Genomic DNA, 14,953 nt, shown 5'->3' with positions numbered 1-14,953 from the left:
ATGTTTTCCCCCCTTCTATACCTGTTTTGCCTTTTAGGTACTACCCCTATCATTATGCCCCTTACCTGTCAGATATTCACAATATCAGCACACACAAAGTCCAGTTTGAGTTAGGAAAACCTTTCATGCCATTTGAACAGCTTCTTGCTGTACTTCCAGCAGCCAGCAAAGATCTGTTGCCTGCATGTTATCAGGTATGTTTTACAAACAGCTGTTTCCTTATGAATAATATGGGAGTACATGCTCTTAGGGGCCCTTTTACTAAGTCGCTATAAAAAGTGGCCTGCGCTAGTTTTGGCATGTGAAATTGGCGCATACTGGGCCATTTTTTACCGCTGTGGGGAAAAGGCCTTTTTTAAAAAGAGGCAGTAAAATTAACGCGTGGCTATTTACTGCCTGAGCCCTTACCACCATCTATTTAGATGGTGGTAAGGGCTCACGCGCTATCCCCACGGTAATAGGGCAGCATGCAGCAATGTGGCCCTGCTGCCGATTACCCCCAGGAATACCCCTCAATGTAGAAAATAGAAAATTATTTTCTACCGCAGGAAACTATATGCTCCAACTTCGGAACTACTGCTGGGTTCCCACGCTACACCAGTGGTAGGCCCTACTACGCCTTTGTAAAAGGGCCCCTTAGTGTAAGTAGTAGTTGGGGGCAGAAGGATATAAAGAAAGGGCTGGGTTGGTATCTTGCTCTTTGCCATTTTGCATGCTTTGATATTCTGCCAAGTGATTTTGGACTGAGATTCTGGTTTCTTTGATCTTTCCTTGTTTTCTTAGTCTGTCTTGTTTCACTAACCTTGTAGCGCTATAGAAATGCTAAATAGTAGTAGTAGTAGTAGTGTCTGCAGTAAGATCCTAGAGCCCATACATATTTTGGCAAAGATTTATGGGCTGGAAAAAAGATCCTGCACAGAGCAAAATGTTGAAGAGAAGATCTTAAAAGTGAATGCGCTTGCTAAAGTGACAGATTTGTAGAAGTATTTTTTTTTCTAGATCTTCCTATTAAAGCAACTGTTCCTGTAATTTATATTCAGATAATTCAGTTGGAAACAGTCTACTCTGTCTAAACTAAACTGCAATTCTCAGGTTAGAGTGCATCATAATAACCAAAATGCATCAAAACCAATCAGAGTTTTAACACATTGTTGTTAGCCAAAAACTGAATGGAACTCACCGACTTGAATTCTACATTATTTTTCACTTTTCAGCATTTGATGACCAGTGAAGACTCTCCAATTCTGGAGTACTATCCACTAGATTTCAAAACAGACTTAAATGGGAAGCAGCAGGAATGGGAAGCAGTTGTATTGATTCCATTTATCGATGAGGTGAGGACTTTGAACTGAATAAACTGTTTTGTAAATGAGTAATCGGGTCCATATCTATGCCTGCATTTGACCAATTTTAGTTATGCCTTTTTGGGTTATTGGCCTTCCATCTTATTTTTTAGTTTAGTCAAAAATTGAGAAAATCCTTGCACCTAGAAGTTTTAGTTCATAGGTAAGACAATACAAGAGAAAGGGGATTACATGCTGTTGCACTACATATCCTCCTCCAGAAGCACTTGTATGGACATTACCACTGAAAACCAATTGAGTTGTTTCACATGACAGAAATGATAATCCAAACTAGGAATTTGATATATGTCAGATTCCACAGTGCTCTTTTAGTAACCAAATGGCTACACTGTTAATACTGTGTGGACATTGCCTTATGCTGTACTATTTGTGAAAGAGACTTGGATGCATGACATGTATGTCTTCTTTAAATATTAAGGCATTAGAGTAGCATATTGAATTTTACACCATTGAAGTCATGTGTTGTATAAATATGATTCATAAATATTAAGACTGTTTTATTTGGGGTGTTTTTAAAAAATCTTCCTGATCAGCATTTTAGATTTTTGTGCTTTACTTTCACATGTAGCAATCACTCAAATTTCCAACCTAACGAATACAGTGTAATGACTGTGAATATTGGGGCTGACATGGTAGCTTAATGACAGTGCTGTGCAATGCCATGTAGAGGGCCCCGGCTTTGATCCACAGGCTAAGACTGGTTCATGGGCAAGTGAGGGTTGATAATCTGTAGAAATAGCTTTCACAGTCTCTGTGGAGAGGGATGAAGTCCAAATCATCACACAAACTATCATACCTATTTATTTATTTATTTATTTAGATTTTGCTCACACCTTTTTCAGTAGTAGCCCAAGGTGAGTTACATTCAGGTACACTGGATATTTCTCTGTCCCAGGAGGGCTCACAATCTAAGTTTGTACCGGAGGCAATGGAGGGTTAAGTGACTTGCCCAAGATCACAAGGAGCAACAGCGGGATTTGAACCAGCCACCTCTGGATTGCAAGACCAGTGCTCTAACCACTAGGCCACTCCTCCACCTAGTTACCAGACTTGGATTCTGAAGGAGCCCTGGTGCATGGCTTTGCTCTAAAACTGTCACTGTAATTACTTAGGTAAGAGAGATATAAAATAGAGGGAAAATATCTGGGCGGTTGTAAATAAAGTTTATTGGTGCTGGATGTCCACCTGAGTTCTGACTGAACTAAAAGCCCAAAGGAGCAGGAGGAAACTACCAGACAAAAAGTAAATAAAAATATGAATACTAACAAACATTAGAGAGAGTTTTCTGAATCTGAGGTTGTAATTATGTTTACTTGAAAGATAATCCTGAAGGAATACTGAGATAGGAACTGTTTCTGCTGGTGGTAAATCTGAACTTGTGCGAATTGGCTTGGTGTGACATTGTGTTTTAAAATTGGGGTTCCTTAGCATCCCTCCGGACCGGCCCAGGATTGGACTGATGGGTTGTGCACGCCTACCAGCAGGTGGAGACTGAGAAAAAAACTCTGACTCTAGCGAGCCAATAGGAGCCCTGGTCATGTGACCCTAGCCTCAGTATTTCTCAGTCTCCCAGCAGGTAGGAGTGAGCCCATTAGTCTCTCTATATTGTCTTTCAGCTTTTTCTTTATTGATGGCTTTAGTCTGCCTTTATTCTGTGCCACAGGAATTCTTTGAGGCTTGTTAGGTGTTCTTTTCAGTTTGGTTGACTTTCAGCCTCAGGGGTGAAAACTCGGGTGTCCCGGGTCCCTCCCCCCTTGTTCCTCCCCACCTCCCTTATTATCTAATTCAATTTCAAAGGGAAGGGTAGCCCTTTGATTAGCAAGGGGATTTTACCTTTGGGGAGAGGCAGCCAGAAGTAAAAAGAGGCTAAATTGGTCTCTCTGCCACAGATCTCTTCAGTCCCCTTGATTAAACGAGCAGGCAGCTCTGTTACTGTCAAGTGTGTGTGGTGTGGCTGATTAGCGTTTCCACAGCAGGGAACCATAAAGAGCACAGTTTTTTCTTTGCCTGGCCTGGCTCCCTTTTCTATTTGTTTTCGGGGGATTCGTGTTGTTAATTGAAGTGCTGTTTAAAAAAAAAAAAAAAAAAAGTACAGTTTCGGCGCGAATTGGGTACGCGCGCGCACGCGCGTGCACGCGCGCGTCAGCGATGTCGGAAAAATTTAAGCGCTGCTCCGTTTGTCAGCGTCGGGGTGTTTCATCTTCAGGCGCTTGTAAGTATTGTACAGCGCTAGCGGGAGCGTCGGGTCCGGTTTTGCCGGCAGCGGTTCAGTCAGCTGGTTCGGTCTCTTCACCGGCGCGCTCTGATCCCGTGGTTGCAGAAGGGTCAGGCGCGCCCCCGGACTCCGGAACGCCGGTTTTGGCGCGAACGGCGGCCATTTTGAATTCGCCCTCTCCTTCTCCCTCGCAGCCTGCAGGGCTTTCGGTACCTCCGTTGGATGTTTTTTCTGCAGGAGCACTGATGCAGGCTGGGCCTACTCAGGCAGGGGGGTTTCCTCCTGAGTTTGTGCTCCAGATGTATCAGGCTTTTTTGCTGCAGAAAGGGGATTCTTCAGCTGAGCCAGGGCCTTTGAGTATGGCTGCTCCCCCTCCCTCTAAGAGATCTAGGGAGGGAGATTGGCGGGAGCATTTGGAGTCAGTTCATGAGCAGGAAATGCCCTTCTTAGAAGAAGAGGAAGATCTGGCGGAACATATCTGGGAGGAATCTTCTTCTCCAGATCCTGAGGCTACTTCTTTTGCTCAGGGAGAAGATCCTGCTGTAGCCAGAGTTTTCCATAAGGATGATTTGCAGGAGCTAATTTCTATGGTGTCTTCTACTTTGAACTTTGAAGATTTACAGCCAGCTTCGGCAGTCCGTAAGGTCGATTTCTTGATTAAAGGCTCTAGGTCTGCTACCAAGACTTTTCCTATGCACCAGGATATTTGGGATGTTATTAAAGCGCAATGGGAGTCCCCAGATGCGGTTTTCCGGCAGTCCAGATCTATGTCTCGTCTCTATCCGGTTCCTGAAGTGGATAAGTCTTTGCTTAAGGTGCCGGTCGTGGATGCCGTGGTGTCGGCGGTGAATAAGCGGAATACAGTCCCCGTAGATGGCGGAACAGCTCTTAGGGATGTTCAGGACAGACGCCTGGATTCTCTGCTCAAGAATAGTTTTGATGTCTCTTCCTTGGCAGTACAGGCTGCCATTTGTGGGTCCTTAGTGGCTAGGGCCTGTTTTAGGTGGGCAGAGAGAGTTCTGGACAGGACTTCGGATGATCTTCAAGCTATTGATCTAGAGGTGGCTAGGATTGAAACGGGAGCGGCATTTCTGGCGGATGCCTTATATGATTTGTTGCGAGCATCTTCTAAGTCTTTGGCGTTGGGAGTCGCTGCTCGCCGGTCGCTGTGGTTGAAAGGTTGGTCGGCGGATGCGGCCTCCAAATCCAAATTGAGCAAGTTTCCATTTAAGGGGTCCTTTTTGTTTGGGGAAGAATTGGATAAGTTGGTTAATTCCTTAGGAGATGCTAAAGTTCCTCGATTGCCGCAAGATAGACCCCGCCTGTCCGGTCGAGGTTCCTTCTCTGGTAGAGGTCCAGGTAGAGGTTTCCGTAGATTTCAGACTGGTCGGGGTTTTCAACCTCATAAATCTCGGTTCTACAATAGGACACAGTCCTTTCGGGGTACTCGCAGAGGAGCGAGTTTCTCCTCTCCAGGTTTTAGATCACAGACCCGTCCTTCCCAATGAAGGGGCGAGGGCCTCTCCTCTGGTGCCTGTCGGAGCTCGTCTTTCTCAGTTCTATCAGAGGTGGGCCCACATAACTTCAGATCAGTGGGTCTTGGAAGTTATACGAGACGGTTATGCCTTAGAGTTCGCAAGGCCTATTGCAGACGCCTTTCTGGAGTCTCCCTGTCGTTCTCCTCTCAAGGTGAGGGCGGTTCGGGAGACTCTACAGAGGCTGTTAGATCTTCACGCTATCTGTCCAGTCCCTCCTTCCGAGTACAGGCAAGGCCGGTATTCCATTTATTTTGTAGTTCCCAAGAAGGAAGACTCTTTTCGCCCTATCTTGGACCTCAAGCCGGTCAATCGCGCTCTCAGAGTCACAAGTTTTCGGATGGAGACCCTGCGATCAGTCATAGTCGCAGTGCGCCAGGGAGAGTATTTGACAGCCTTGGATCTCACAGAGGCTTATTTGCATATTCCCATTCGTCCGGCTCACCACAAGTTCTTGCGCTTTGCAATTCTAGGGCAGCATTACCAGTTTCGTGCTCTGCCCTTCGGTTTGGCGACGGCTCCCCGCACTTTCACCAAAGTTATGGTCGTGGTGGCTGCGGCCCTCCGGAAGGAAGGGATTCTGGTTCATCCATATCTAGACGACTGGTTAATCAGAGCAAAGTCTTATCACGAGAGTTGTCGTGTCACAGAACGAGTGATGCAGTTCTTGCAGTCTCTAGGTTGGGTAGTAAATGTGTCAAAGAGTCGGTTGGTTCCTTCTCAATCTCTGGAGTATTTGGGCGTCACGTTCGACACGACACAAGGCCGAGTGTTTCTACCGCAAGCCAGGATTCTAAAACTGCAGTCTCAGATTCGGGCCTTTCTTCAACAGCAGCGTCCGTGTGCTCGAGATTATCTTCAGATTCTCGGATCCATGGCAGCCACCATAGAAGTAGTACCCTGGGCCAGACTCCATATGAGGCCTCTTCAGTGGTCTCTTCTATCGCGTTGGTCCGCTCAGAGGGAGTCACTATGGAAGCGTCTGCCTCTCCGCAACAGAGAGCACAGCTCGCTGTTTTGGTGGCTGCGGATGAAGAATCTCACAGTAGGCATGCCTTTGGAATCTCCTCGCTGGATACCGTTAACAACAGATGCCAGTCTCCGAGGCTGGGGAGCGCATTGCCTGGGGCAGTGGGCCCAGGGTCTTTGGTCTCAACTGGAAGCAGTTCAATCAATCAATTTGTTGGAGACCAGAGCGATCCGGTTGGCCCTGCAGCACTTCAGGCCTCTACTAATAGGCAAAGCGGTCAGAGTTCTGTCGGACAATGCCTCGGCAGTGGCCTATGTCAACCGTCAGGGGGGAACGAAATGTCGTCTATTGTGTCGGGAGGCGGAGAGTCTCCTCGCCTGGGCGGAGATACACCTCTCGGCCATTTCAGCATCGCATGTGGCCGGAGTGGAAAACGTTCAAGCCGACTTTCTCAGTCGCCACACTCTCGATCCCGGGGAGTGGTCGCTCAGCGATCAGGCGTTTCGGTTGATAGTGGAGCGCTGGGGCACTCCAGTTCTAGATCTGTTTGCATCCAATCTCAACACGAAAGTCCCTCGTTTCTTCAGTCGTCGAAAGGAGGTAAGAGCGGCAGGGGTAGACGCTCTCTTGCAACAGTGGCCCTCCGACCTTCTTTACGCGTTCCCTCCGTGGCCGCTAATAGGCCGTCTCCTACAGATGATCGAAGATCACGGAAGACCGGTAATTTTGGTAGCACCGGATTGGCCGCGGCGTCCTTGGTACGCGGATCTACAGCGGCTATTGGTGGCGCCTCCTCTTCAGCTCCCAGTTCACAGGACTTTGCTGGTTCAAGGACCAGTTCCACATCCAGATCCGGGTCGATTTTGTCTTACGGCTTGGCTCTTGAACGAGCCCGTTTAGCTAAACGGGGTTTTTCAGGACCGGTGATTTCCACCATGCTTAGGTCTCGTCGACGTTCCACTTCGCTAAACTATATTCGTACTTGGAGAATTTTTGAGGCCTGGTGTGCAGAGGCTGACATCCTTCCGTTTCGAGCATCTGTGCCTCAGATGTTGGATTTTCTACAGCGAGGGTTGGATAAAGGGCTGTCTCTTTCTTCTCTTAAGGTGCAAGCGGCAGCTCTTTCCTGCTTTAGAGGTCGGATTCGAGGTAAATCTTTCTCCTGTCTTCCGGAAGTGGCTCGTTTTTTAAAGGGAGTCAGCCTTCTTCGTCCTCCGGTAAGATCAGTCTTTCCATCTTGGGATCTTAATCTGGTTCTTTCGACTCTCACGAAACCACCTTTTGAACCTTTGCAAGCATGTTCTTTGAAGGATCTAACGCTTAAGACAGTGTTTTTGGTGGCTATTGCATCGGCTCGGAGAGTCTCAGAGTTGCAAGCTTTTTCATGCAGATCTCCTTTTCTGCAGTTTTCCAAGGAGCGTGTGGTTATTCATCCGGTTCCCTCCTTTTTGCCTAAAGTGGTATCCCGTTTTCATCTGTCCCAGTCAGTGTTTCTTCCTGTTTTGGGATCGGCCTCAGGGACGCAGGAACAGCGACAGTTACATACTCTGGATGTTAAAAGAGTGCTTAAGCGGTATCTCGCAGTTACGGAAGATTTTCGACGCACGGACCGTCTTTTTCTACTGTTGGCCGGTCACCGTAAGGGGCTGGCGGCTTCTAAGCCCACATTATCTAGGTGGATCAAGGAGATGATAGGGTCAGCCTACCTTTTGGCAGGTAAAGCTGTCCCGAACTCTGTTAAAGCTCATTCAACTAGAGGGAAGCGGCGTCCTGGGCCGAGTGTTCATTGGTTCCACCAGCGGAGATTTGTAAGGCAGCAACTTGGTCCTCTCTCCATTCGTTTTCTAAGCATTACAGGCTTGATGTGCAGTGTCGGCAGGAGGCGATTTTTGCGTCGCGAGTGATTTCAGCGGGTCTGCTGGGGTCCCTCCCGTAGGACTACTGCTTTGTTACGTCCCATCAGTCCAATCCTGGGCCGGTCCGGAGGGATGCTAAGGAAGGAGCAATTAGACCTTACCTGCTAATTTGCTTTCCTTTAATCCCTCCGGACCGGCCCAGGCCCCTCCCGTGTTCTATATTTCTGTCTAAGTTTCTATGTTCAATTGTTGGTTGCAGAGCTGTTTTGTTTGCAAGTTTAAAAAGAAAAAAAAAAAAAAAAAAAAAAATATGATGCATTTTCTATGCAGGCCATACCGCTGCTCTGGTTAGAGTACGTGGTGAGCCACAATGATTGGGCCATACCGATGCTCTGGTTAGGGTATTCGGTGAGCCACTGTGATAAGGCCATACCGATTCTCTGGTTAAGGTTTTCGGTGAGCCATTGTGATAAGGCCATACCGCTGCTCTGGTTAGAGTACGTGGTGAGCCAGGATAATCTGGCCATACCGATGCTCTGGTTAGGGTACTCGGTGAGCCATTATAATAAGAGCACGTACTTACTAGTGCTCGCTGGCTGCTTGAATTCCTTGAGGCACAGACTGTTTGTTCTTTCTGCTTTGTTATGAAAATACTGAGGCTAGGGTCACATGACCAGGGCTCCTATTGGCTCGCTAGAGTCAGAGTTTTTTTCTCAGTCTCCACCTGCTGGTAGGCGTGCACAACCCATCAGTCCAATCCTGGGCCGGTCCGGAGGGATTAAAGGAAAGCAAATTAGCAGGTAAGGTCTAATTGCTCCATAAGAGTCTGTTAAGGGCTGTAACACCTTGTGATGCCCTTACTGAGATTCTTGCATTGGTTGTCTATGGAGAATGGAATCAAATTTAAGTTGCTTTGAACATAAGAGTATCCATACTGGGACAGACCAATGGTCCATCTAGCCCTGTATCCTGTTTCCAACAGTGGCCAAGCCAGGTCACAAGTACATGGCAGAAACCCAAATAGTGGCAACATTCTATGCTACCAATCCCAGGTTAAGCAGTAGCTTCCCCATGTCTGTCTCTATAGAAGACTATGGACTTTTCCTGCAGGAGCTTGTCCAAACCTTTTTTAAACCCAGATATGCTAACTGCTGTTAACCCAGATACACTAACCGCTATTTTTTGTTTGTTTTTAAAGCCTTCAGTGGAGAATGGTGAAGATACGTAGTCAAAAAGCTATTCTATTACATGCCAAAAAGTTCCCTTCCTGCAGTAGTTGCTGCTTTTGGTGCTGGATAAGGTTAGACTTTAGTGTATATAGAAGTGTGTTTTTGTCTTCATGGAGCCTTATTTATGAAAATTAACTCTATGGAGCCATGGCAAGGAAAAAAACCCCATAATGATGCTTCACACTATTCCAGAACTTGTGAGTAGTTGTGCCATCAAGCAGCAGGTGAAGATATAGGTCACAGCTTCTTTCTGTGTTTTCTAAGCCCTGTGTGGACCTGAAGTTCTTCATTATTCTCTATCTCTGGCAGGTGGATGGTCATATCTGGCACAGATTCTGTGAGGGGTTGCTTCTGGTCCGTGTGGTGAACTGACTTCCAGTTGAGCACTGTGGGTGCTTCAGTAGCTAAGGGCTCATACCTGGTGGTGCCAGGTCGCTGTTCCTTTGCCCCGCTTCCCCTCCCCCTTCTACAGGCAACGTTGAACTTAGCACCATTGGGGGGAGGGGAACTCTGTGGAGGAAGTTGAGAATTGCCTAGGAAGTGTTCAGTCAGGCGCAGTTACCTAGAAGGATCCCTGCAGCTCTGCAGATTGAGCACGGTGCACATTCTTCGGTGGCAGAGATGAGCCGGTCAGTGGGGATATGTCTAACACTGTTCTTACGTTTCAGCACTGTCAGTTGCGTTGTATGGGGGACAGCCACCTGGTCCATCATCGCATTGTGATGACTACACCCATGGAGGCAGTTAAGCGGTGCTCTGGCTGTGGCGTGCAGCACCCTTTTTCAGGGTGATGTGCTGCTTGTAAGCTGGGGAAGACTCAGTCTATGGCCAACATCCTGGGTGAGGGCACTGTGTGTGAGGCTCTCCCACACCAGGTCCCTCCTAAACAGAGTAGTCAGGGTCGCCTCTCCCCAGCAGAGTGCAGGAACAACGACCATTTTGCAAACACAGCCACAGAGAAAAGGCTGTGCAGTGACAGTTCCTGCACTTTCCCCGAGGGAGGATTTGGGGCCTCAGCTCCATGACAGCAGCAACGGAAGCGGTCCCTTTGCTTCAGAGGTCGCTTCTTTCACATTGGTAGCCTGTCTCCCAGGATTATGATGTTTACCTGCTATTGTCCTTGGAGGCCAGAAGCAGTTTGAGATGGTGGATGTCAGAGCGCAAGCTCAGCGAGGGAGTCTTGTTGCCAGTAATGCACTGGGAATTGGTGACAAGATGTCATCCTTTCTGGTTGGGGGTGCATTATCAGAGTTATGTAGCACAAGGTCTCTGGTCCCTGCGGAGACAAAGTGGTCAATAAATTTTCTGGGAATCAGTGCGATCTGACTTGCTCTGCAGGCCTTTGTGCACTTCCTGACATCTGCCCAAGTCAGAGTGTTCTTGGACAGCAGTCACTTCTGTCAGCATAGAGGGGGGGCTAGAAGTCACCAGTTGGTGGTGGAATCCGCCCAGCTGATGCGCTGCGCAGAAAAGAATCTTCTCAGTCTGTCAGTAGCACACATTGAGGGTGAGTTGAATGTGCAAGCGTATTTCCTCAGAAGAAACTCCTTAGACCCAAGCGAGTGGGAGTTGTCAGATGAGGTGTTTCAGCAAATTGTTGCACGCTGGGGACTTCCATTTCTGAATTTGATGGCCACTGAGGGAAACTGCAAGATGCTCAGGTTGTTGAGCCATCTCAAGGAGTTTTGTGCACAGGTTCTTGACACATAACTTCTGCCACTGGCACGTGACAGGCTTCTGTATGTTTTCCTTTCTTGGCCGATAGTGAGGCAACTTCTCAGGAGGGTCACCCTTCACCTAGGGCCAGTCATTATTGTGGCTCCAGATTGGCCAAGAAGACTGGTATGCAGATTTGATCCAGCTTCTGGATGGAAAATGCTGGAGCTCCCTCAGGATCGGGGCTTGCTGAAGCAGGGCCCGATACTGATGGAGGATCCATCCCTCTTTGGTCTTACAGCTTGGCCGTTAAGAGGGCGCATTGACAACACAAGGGTTTTTCAAATTCGGTTATCTCTACTCTTTTACAAGCTAGGAAGCAAGCAATTAATGTCTGTGACATATACCAGAGTATGGAGAACCTTTGAGCATTATTATGAGTGTAGAAATTTCCTCCCTCTCTTTTTCAGTGGCTCGGATTCTGTCTTTTTTTTCCACTCGGGGTTGGCACTGGGTTCCCTAAAGGTTTAGGTGGCATCGTTAGCATGCTTCAGAGGCCATATTCAGCATTCTTCATTGGCAGCTTACCTGGATGTGGTGAGGTTCTTAAAATGGACTCCGCCCCTTTTGTCCCGAATGGAACCTCAGCCTGGTCTTGTGATCCCTCGGAGGATCTCCGTTTGAGCCTCTTAAGAAGGCAAACTGAAGGACCTTACCTTGAAAACTGTGTTTTTTGTGGTAATTGCTTTGGCATGCTGTATTTCAGAACTCCAGGTGTTTTTTGCCAAGAGCCTTTTTTTTTCAGTTTATGGAAGTTGACATTTCCCTGATGCCTTGTCCTGTCATATTGGCGTTTCACATGAACCAGTCAGTGGAACTTCCTTCCTTTCATAGAGAGGACTCTGGGGAGCAAGTCCTTGGATGTGAGATGGGTGCTTTTCAGATATTTGGAGGTCATCAGTGAGTTTAGAAAGTCAGACAGATTTTCCTCTTTGGTACAGAAAGGAGAGGCTTAGAGGCATAGAAACCCACAGTTGCTCAATGGTTGAAGGAGACCATTTGTTCAGCATATGTTTTGGTAGGGAAACAATCACCTTTGGCCATACAGGCACATTCTACGAGGCATATCGTAGCCTCGTGTGTGGAAGCTCAGCTGGTCTCCCCAGCTGACATTTGTAGGACAGCGACCTGGGCTTCACTGCAGACCTTTGCTAAGCATTATCAAAGGATGTAGTGGCTCACTCTGCAGCAGTTTTCGAAACTGCAGTGCTGCAGACGGTGGCACCAGATTCTTGCCCTATGTAGGAGATTCCTTTTGAACATCCCAAAAGTTCTGGAATAGTGTGAAGTAGCAAGTGTAATTTTTTTTTTTTATTAGTGCGTCACACTATTACAGAAGCCCGCCCTTGATTTTTTTTTTTTTTTAATTTCTCCTCTATAATGGTTGGGTTATTCCTGTTGTTTGGGTTCTCCTCAATATTCAGAGTTCTCTGCATACCCTTGTTGGAGGAGTATGTAAATAGTTGTCATTTGATGTTTCTGATTCAGGGTTGTTGAGTTGATTCCTTCTCACTCTGCTTGGTTATACTGAAGCGCTGTGGGTCCACACAATGTGTTTTTGTGTTCTCTGTCTCCACCTTCTGGTCAGTGGCACAACTGTCCACATGTTCTGGAACAATGTGAAGCACTAATGGGGAAAAAAAATTGTCAGGTAAGACATAATTTCTCCTTAGCATTTCATTGTAGGGTTAAGGGTTGGCTGTTCAGCTGCATCTTTTCATCTGTTTGAGGATTAGATGTGCTCAAGAAAGTTGGGGAGTGTACCCTATGTGGTGGTGAATGGGTTGTATTTGGCAGGGGGGAGGCTTAAAGGGAAAAGATGGATAGAGTGTCTAGTTTTATTATTATGATTTTATGCTTTTTTTGTGAGTCACTTCAAGCTTTGACTGATGAAGTATGTTGTCAAGTTATAAACAATAATTCTGTGTGTTTAGAAGCCAGAAAGGGGTTTAAAATTAAAGTCTGTGTTTTGGTTGGTTCCACTCACCACAAGCAGGTTCTTTGATCTACAGGTATTTACTCAAGTAAGGGATAAGCAGGAAATTTTCCATAATAGTTCAATTAGTAGATTGGCTTATGAATAGATTAATTGTAGCTTCATTACAAAATGACATGAAATGCACCAAATAAACTTGAAGGACATTATTTTAGTGTAAGCATCCTTACTCCCTCAACAACTTAAAAAAAATAACAATATTAAGATGAAGATAACAGTTCATTAATGAGATGGGAGCTATCCAATCTTTTGCATGAAATGCCATATGAGTTGGTCAGAGGTTATATGTGTACACTCAAAACAAAGAGCTCCTGGCTCTTGGAGAATGAGTCTGATTTATGAAGGCTAGAATAGCAAACATTGAGGAGCTGAGGTAGACGGAAATACTGTATATAGAAGAGACATCCAGGGGCATGGTAGAGCATTCCCTGTGCTGCCTTGAAGGAGGAAAATCACCTTGAAGAGGAGCATCACCTCTGTTTTGCAGGAAGTGATCCTGTAGCTAGGACTGCCATCCAGATAATGCTGGTGAACACATAACATTTGAATATTTGCCCCATCGGGGATAATACATTTTAAATTCTTGTGCTATGATGGTTAAAAAAGGAAATATATATTAGAAATTATTAAGAAACAATAAAACAGAGAATATAATGTCTCTATATTAATCAATGGTGCAACCAGACCTTGAGTATTGTATGCAGTTCTGGTCATCTTACCTCAGAAACAATATAGCAGAACTAGAAAGGTTCAATGAAGGATGACAAAAAATATAGAGAGGATGGAACAGTTCTACTATAGAAAAAGGCTAAAGAGGTTAGTATCTATAAGATCCTGAATGTAATGGAATGGGTAAAATATTAAAAATAGTAAATGACAGCAGATAAAGACCTGTATGGTCCATCCAGTCTGCCCAACAAGATAAACTCATTTACATGGTATATGTATACCCAAGTTTAAATAGGAAAGGGTTGTTTATCCTTTCAAGTAGTACTAAGACTTGCAGATACTCTGTCACAAAACAGCTAGCCACCCGCCTGGGGTTACCCTGCGGCCACTTAGAGGGTCTATACCCAGCACAGCTCAGGTCCGCCTGTACCTGCCACTTGTGGTCTACACTAGCACCCTTCTCCCACTGACTGGGTCACAACTGCCTCTGGGTGAGTCTCCCGCTCTCAAATTATCCCCCGTGATTTCTAGATTACTGGGGTCACACTCCCAATGGTCCCACAGTTCCCAGAAAGCACTCACAGACCCAACACACACATCACCAGGATTCTTTATCAGTCCAGACAAGCAGGGCGAACAAATGATTATGTTTATTCTCATAAAAAATATTAAATAGTGGACAGAAAAAGTGCAAACAGTAACAAGTAACTAGAAAACTTAACTAAACATTTGTTTACTTTCTGAAAAGTACCTGGGAAGATCAGGACATATAACTCTTTGTTTACTAAGCCTCTGCAAAGAGATCTTGCTCTCTTTTTTTTGTTCCTGGCTAAGACTGGAGCAAAAGCCAGTATTACTGGGTAATTTCAAGCTCCAAGTCAATCGGAGCCCAGAACAACAACATTCAAAAAAAGATGGTTACATCACTACAGGCATTTCCTTTATCTGTGTTAACTGAAGCAACATAACATGCACAACCTGCTGGCCACTGGAAGAAACACACTTCAGGAATTAATTAAGACAGGAAAATATCCAATACATTTTACAGGCTTAAAACACACTGTTTCTTCACACACTCCATGAAGCTAATAGTTAGCACTTTTAAAATTGAAGGACGTATAATTTTATTCAGAGAACAATTAAGCAGTGGAATTTACCATCAGATGTGGTAGAAACTGTTAATATGTGAAAACCCTTTTAAAATGCAGCTAAGTCCCTGGAGAAAAAAATCCATAAAATCCAAAGGAAAAAGAAAGCAACCCCCTCAAAAAGGTAAAATCCAAACACAATCAAAAAGAAAGTTGTGGACCAGTGGTTCCAACGAATGATATTTATTAAAAGATACAGTGAAATGACAAAGACTATGCAGTCTGCGTTTCAGCACCACAGTGCACATGCATCAG

General features: G+C 45.8%; 1 protein-coding gene across 2 annotated transcripts in view; it reads left to right on the top strand.

The window, feature by feature from the left end:
- XRN1 (5'-3' exoribonuclease 1) overlaps window positions 1-14,953 on the top strand; it is a 211,961-nt gene that overhangs the window by 70,043 nt on the left and 126,965 nt on the right. For both annotated transcript variants that reach the window (XM_030215929.1, XM_030215928.1), the window contains exons 14-15: window positions 38-194; window positions 1,215-1,334. In XM_030215929.1, the coding sequence (XP_030071789.1) occupies window positions 38-194; window positions 1,215-1,334 (277 nt within the window). The remainder of the gene's footprint in view (window positions 1-37; window positions 195-1,214; window positions 1,335-14,953) is intronic.

This window comes from Microcaecilia unicolor, chromosome 10 (assembly GCF_901765095.1).
Source record: "Microcaecilia unicolor chromosome 10, aMicUni1.1, whole genome shotgun sequence".
Taxonomy (NCBI): domain Eukaryota; kingdom Metazoa; phylum Chordata; class Amphibia; order Gymnophiona; family Siphonopidae; genus Microcaecilia; species Microcaecilia unicolor.
Note: the sequence above shows the minus strand (reverse complement) of the source record. Positions and strands in the feature narration are given on the sequence as shown.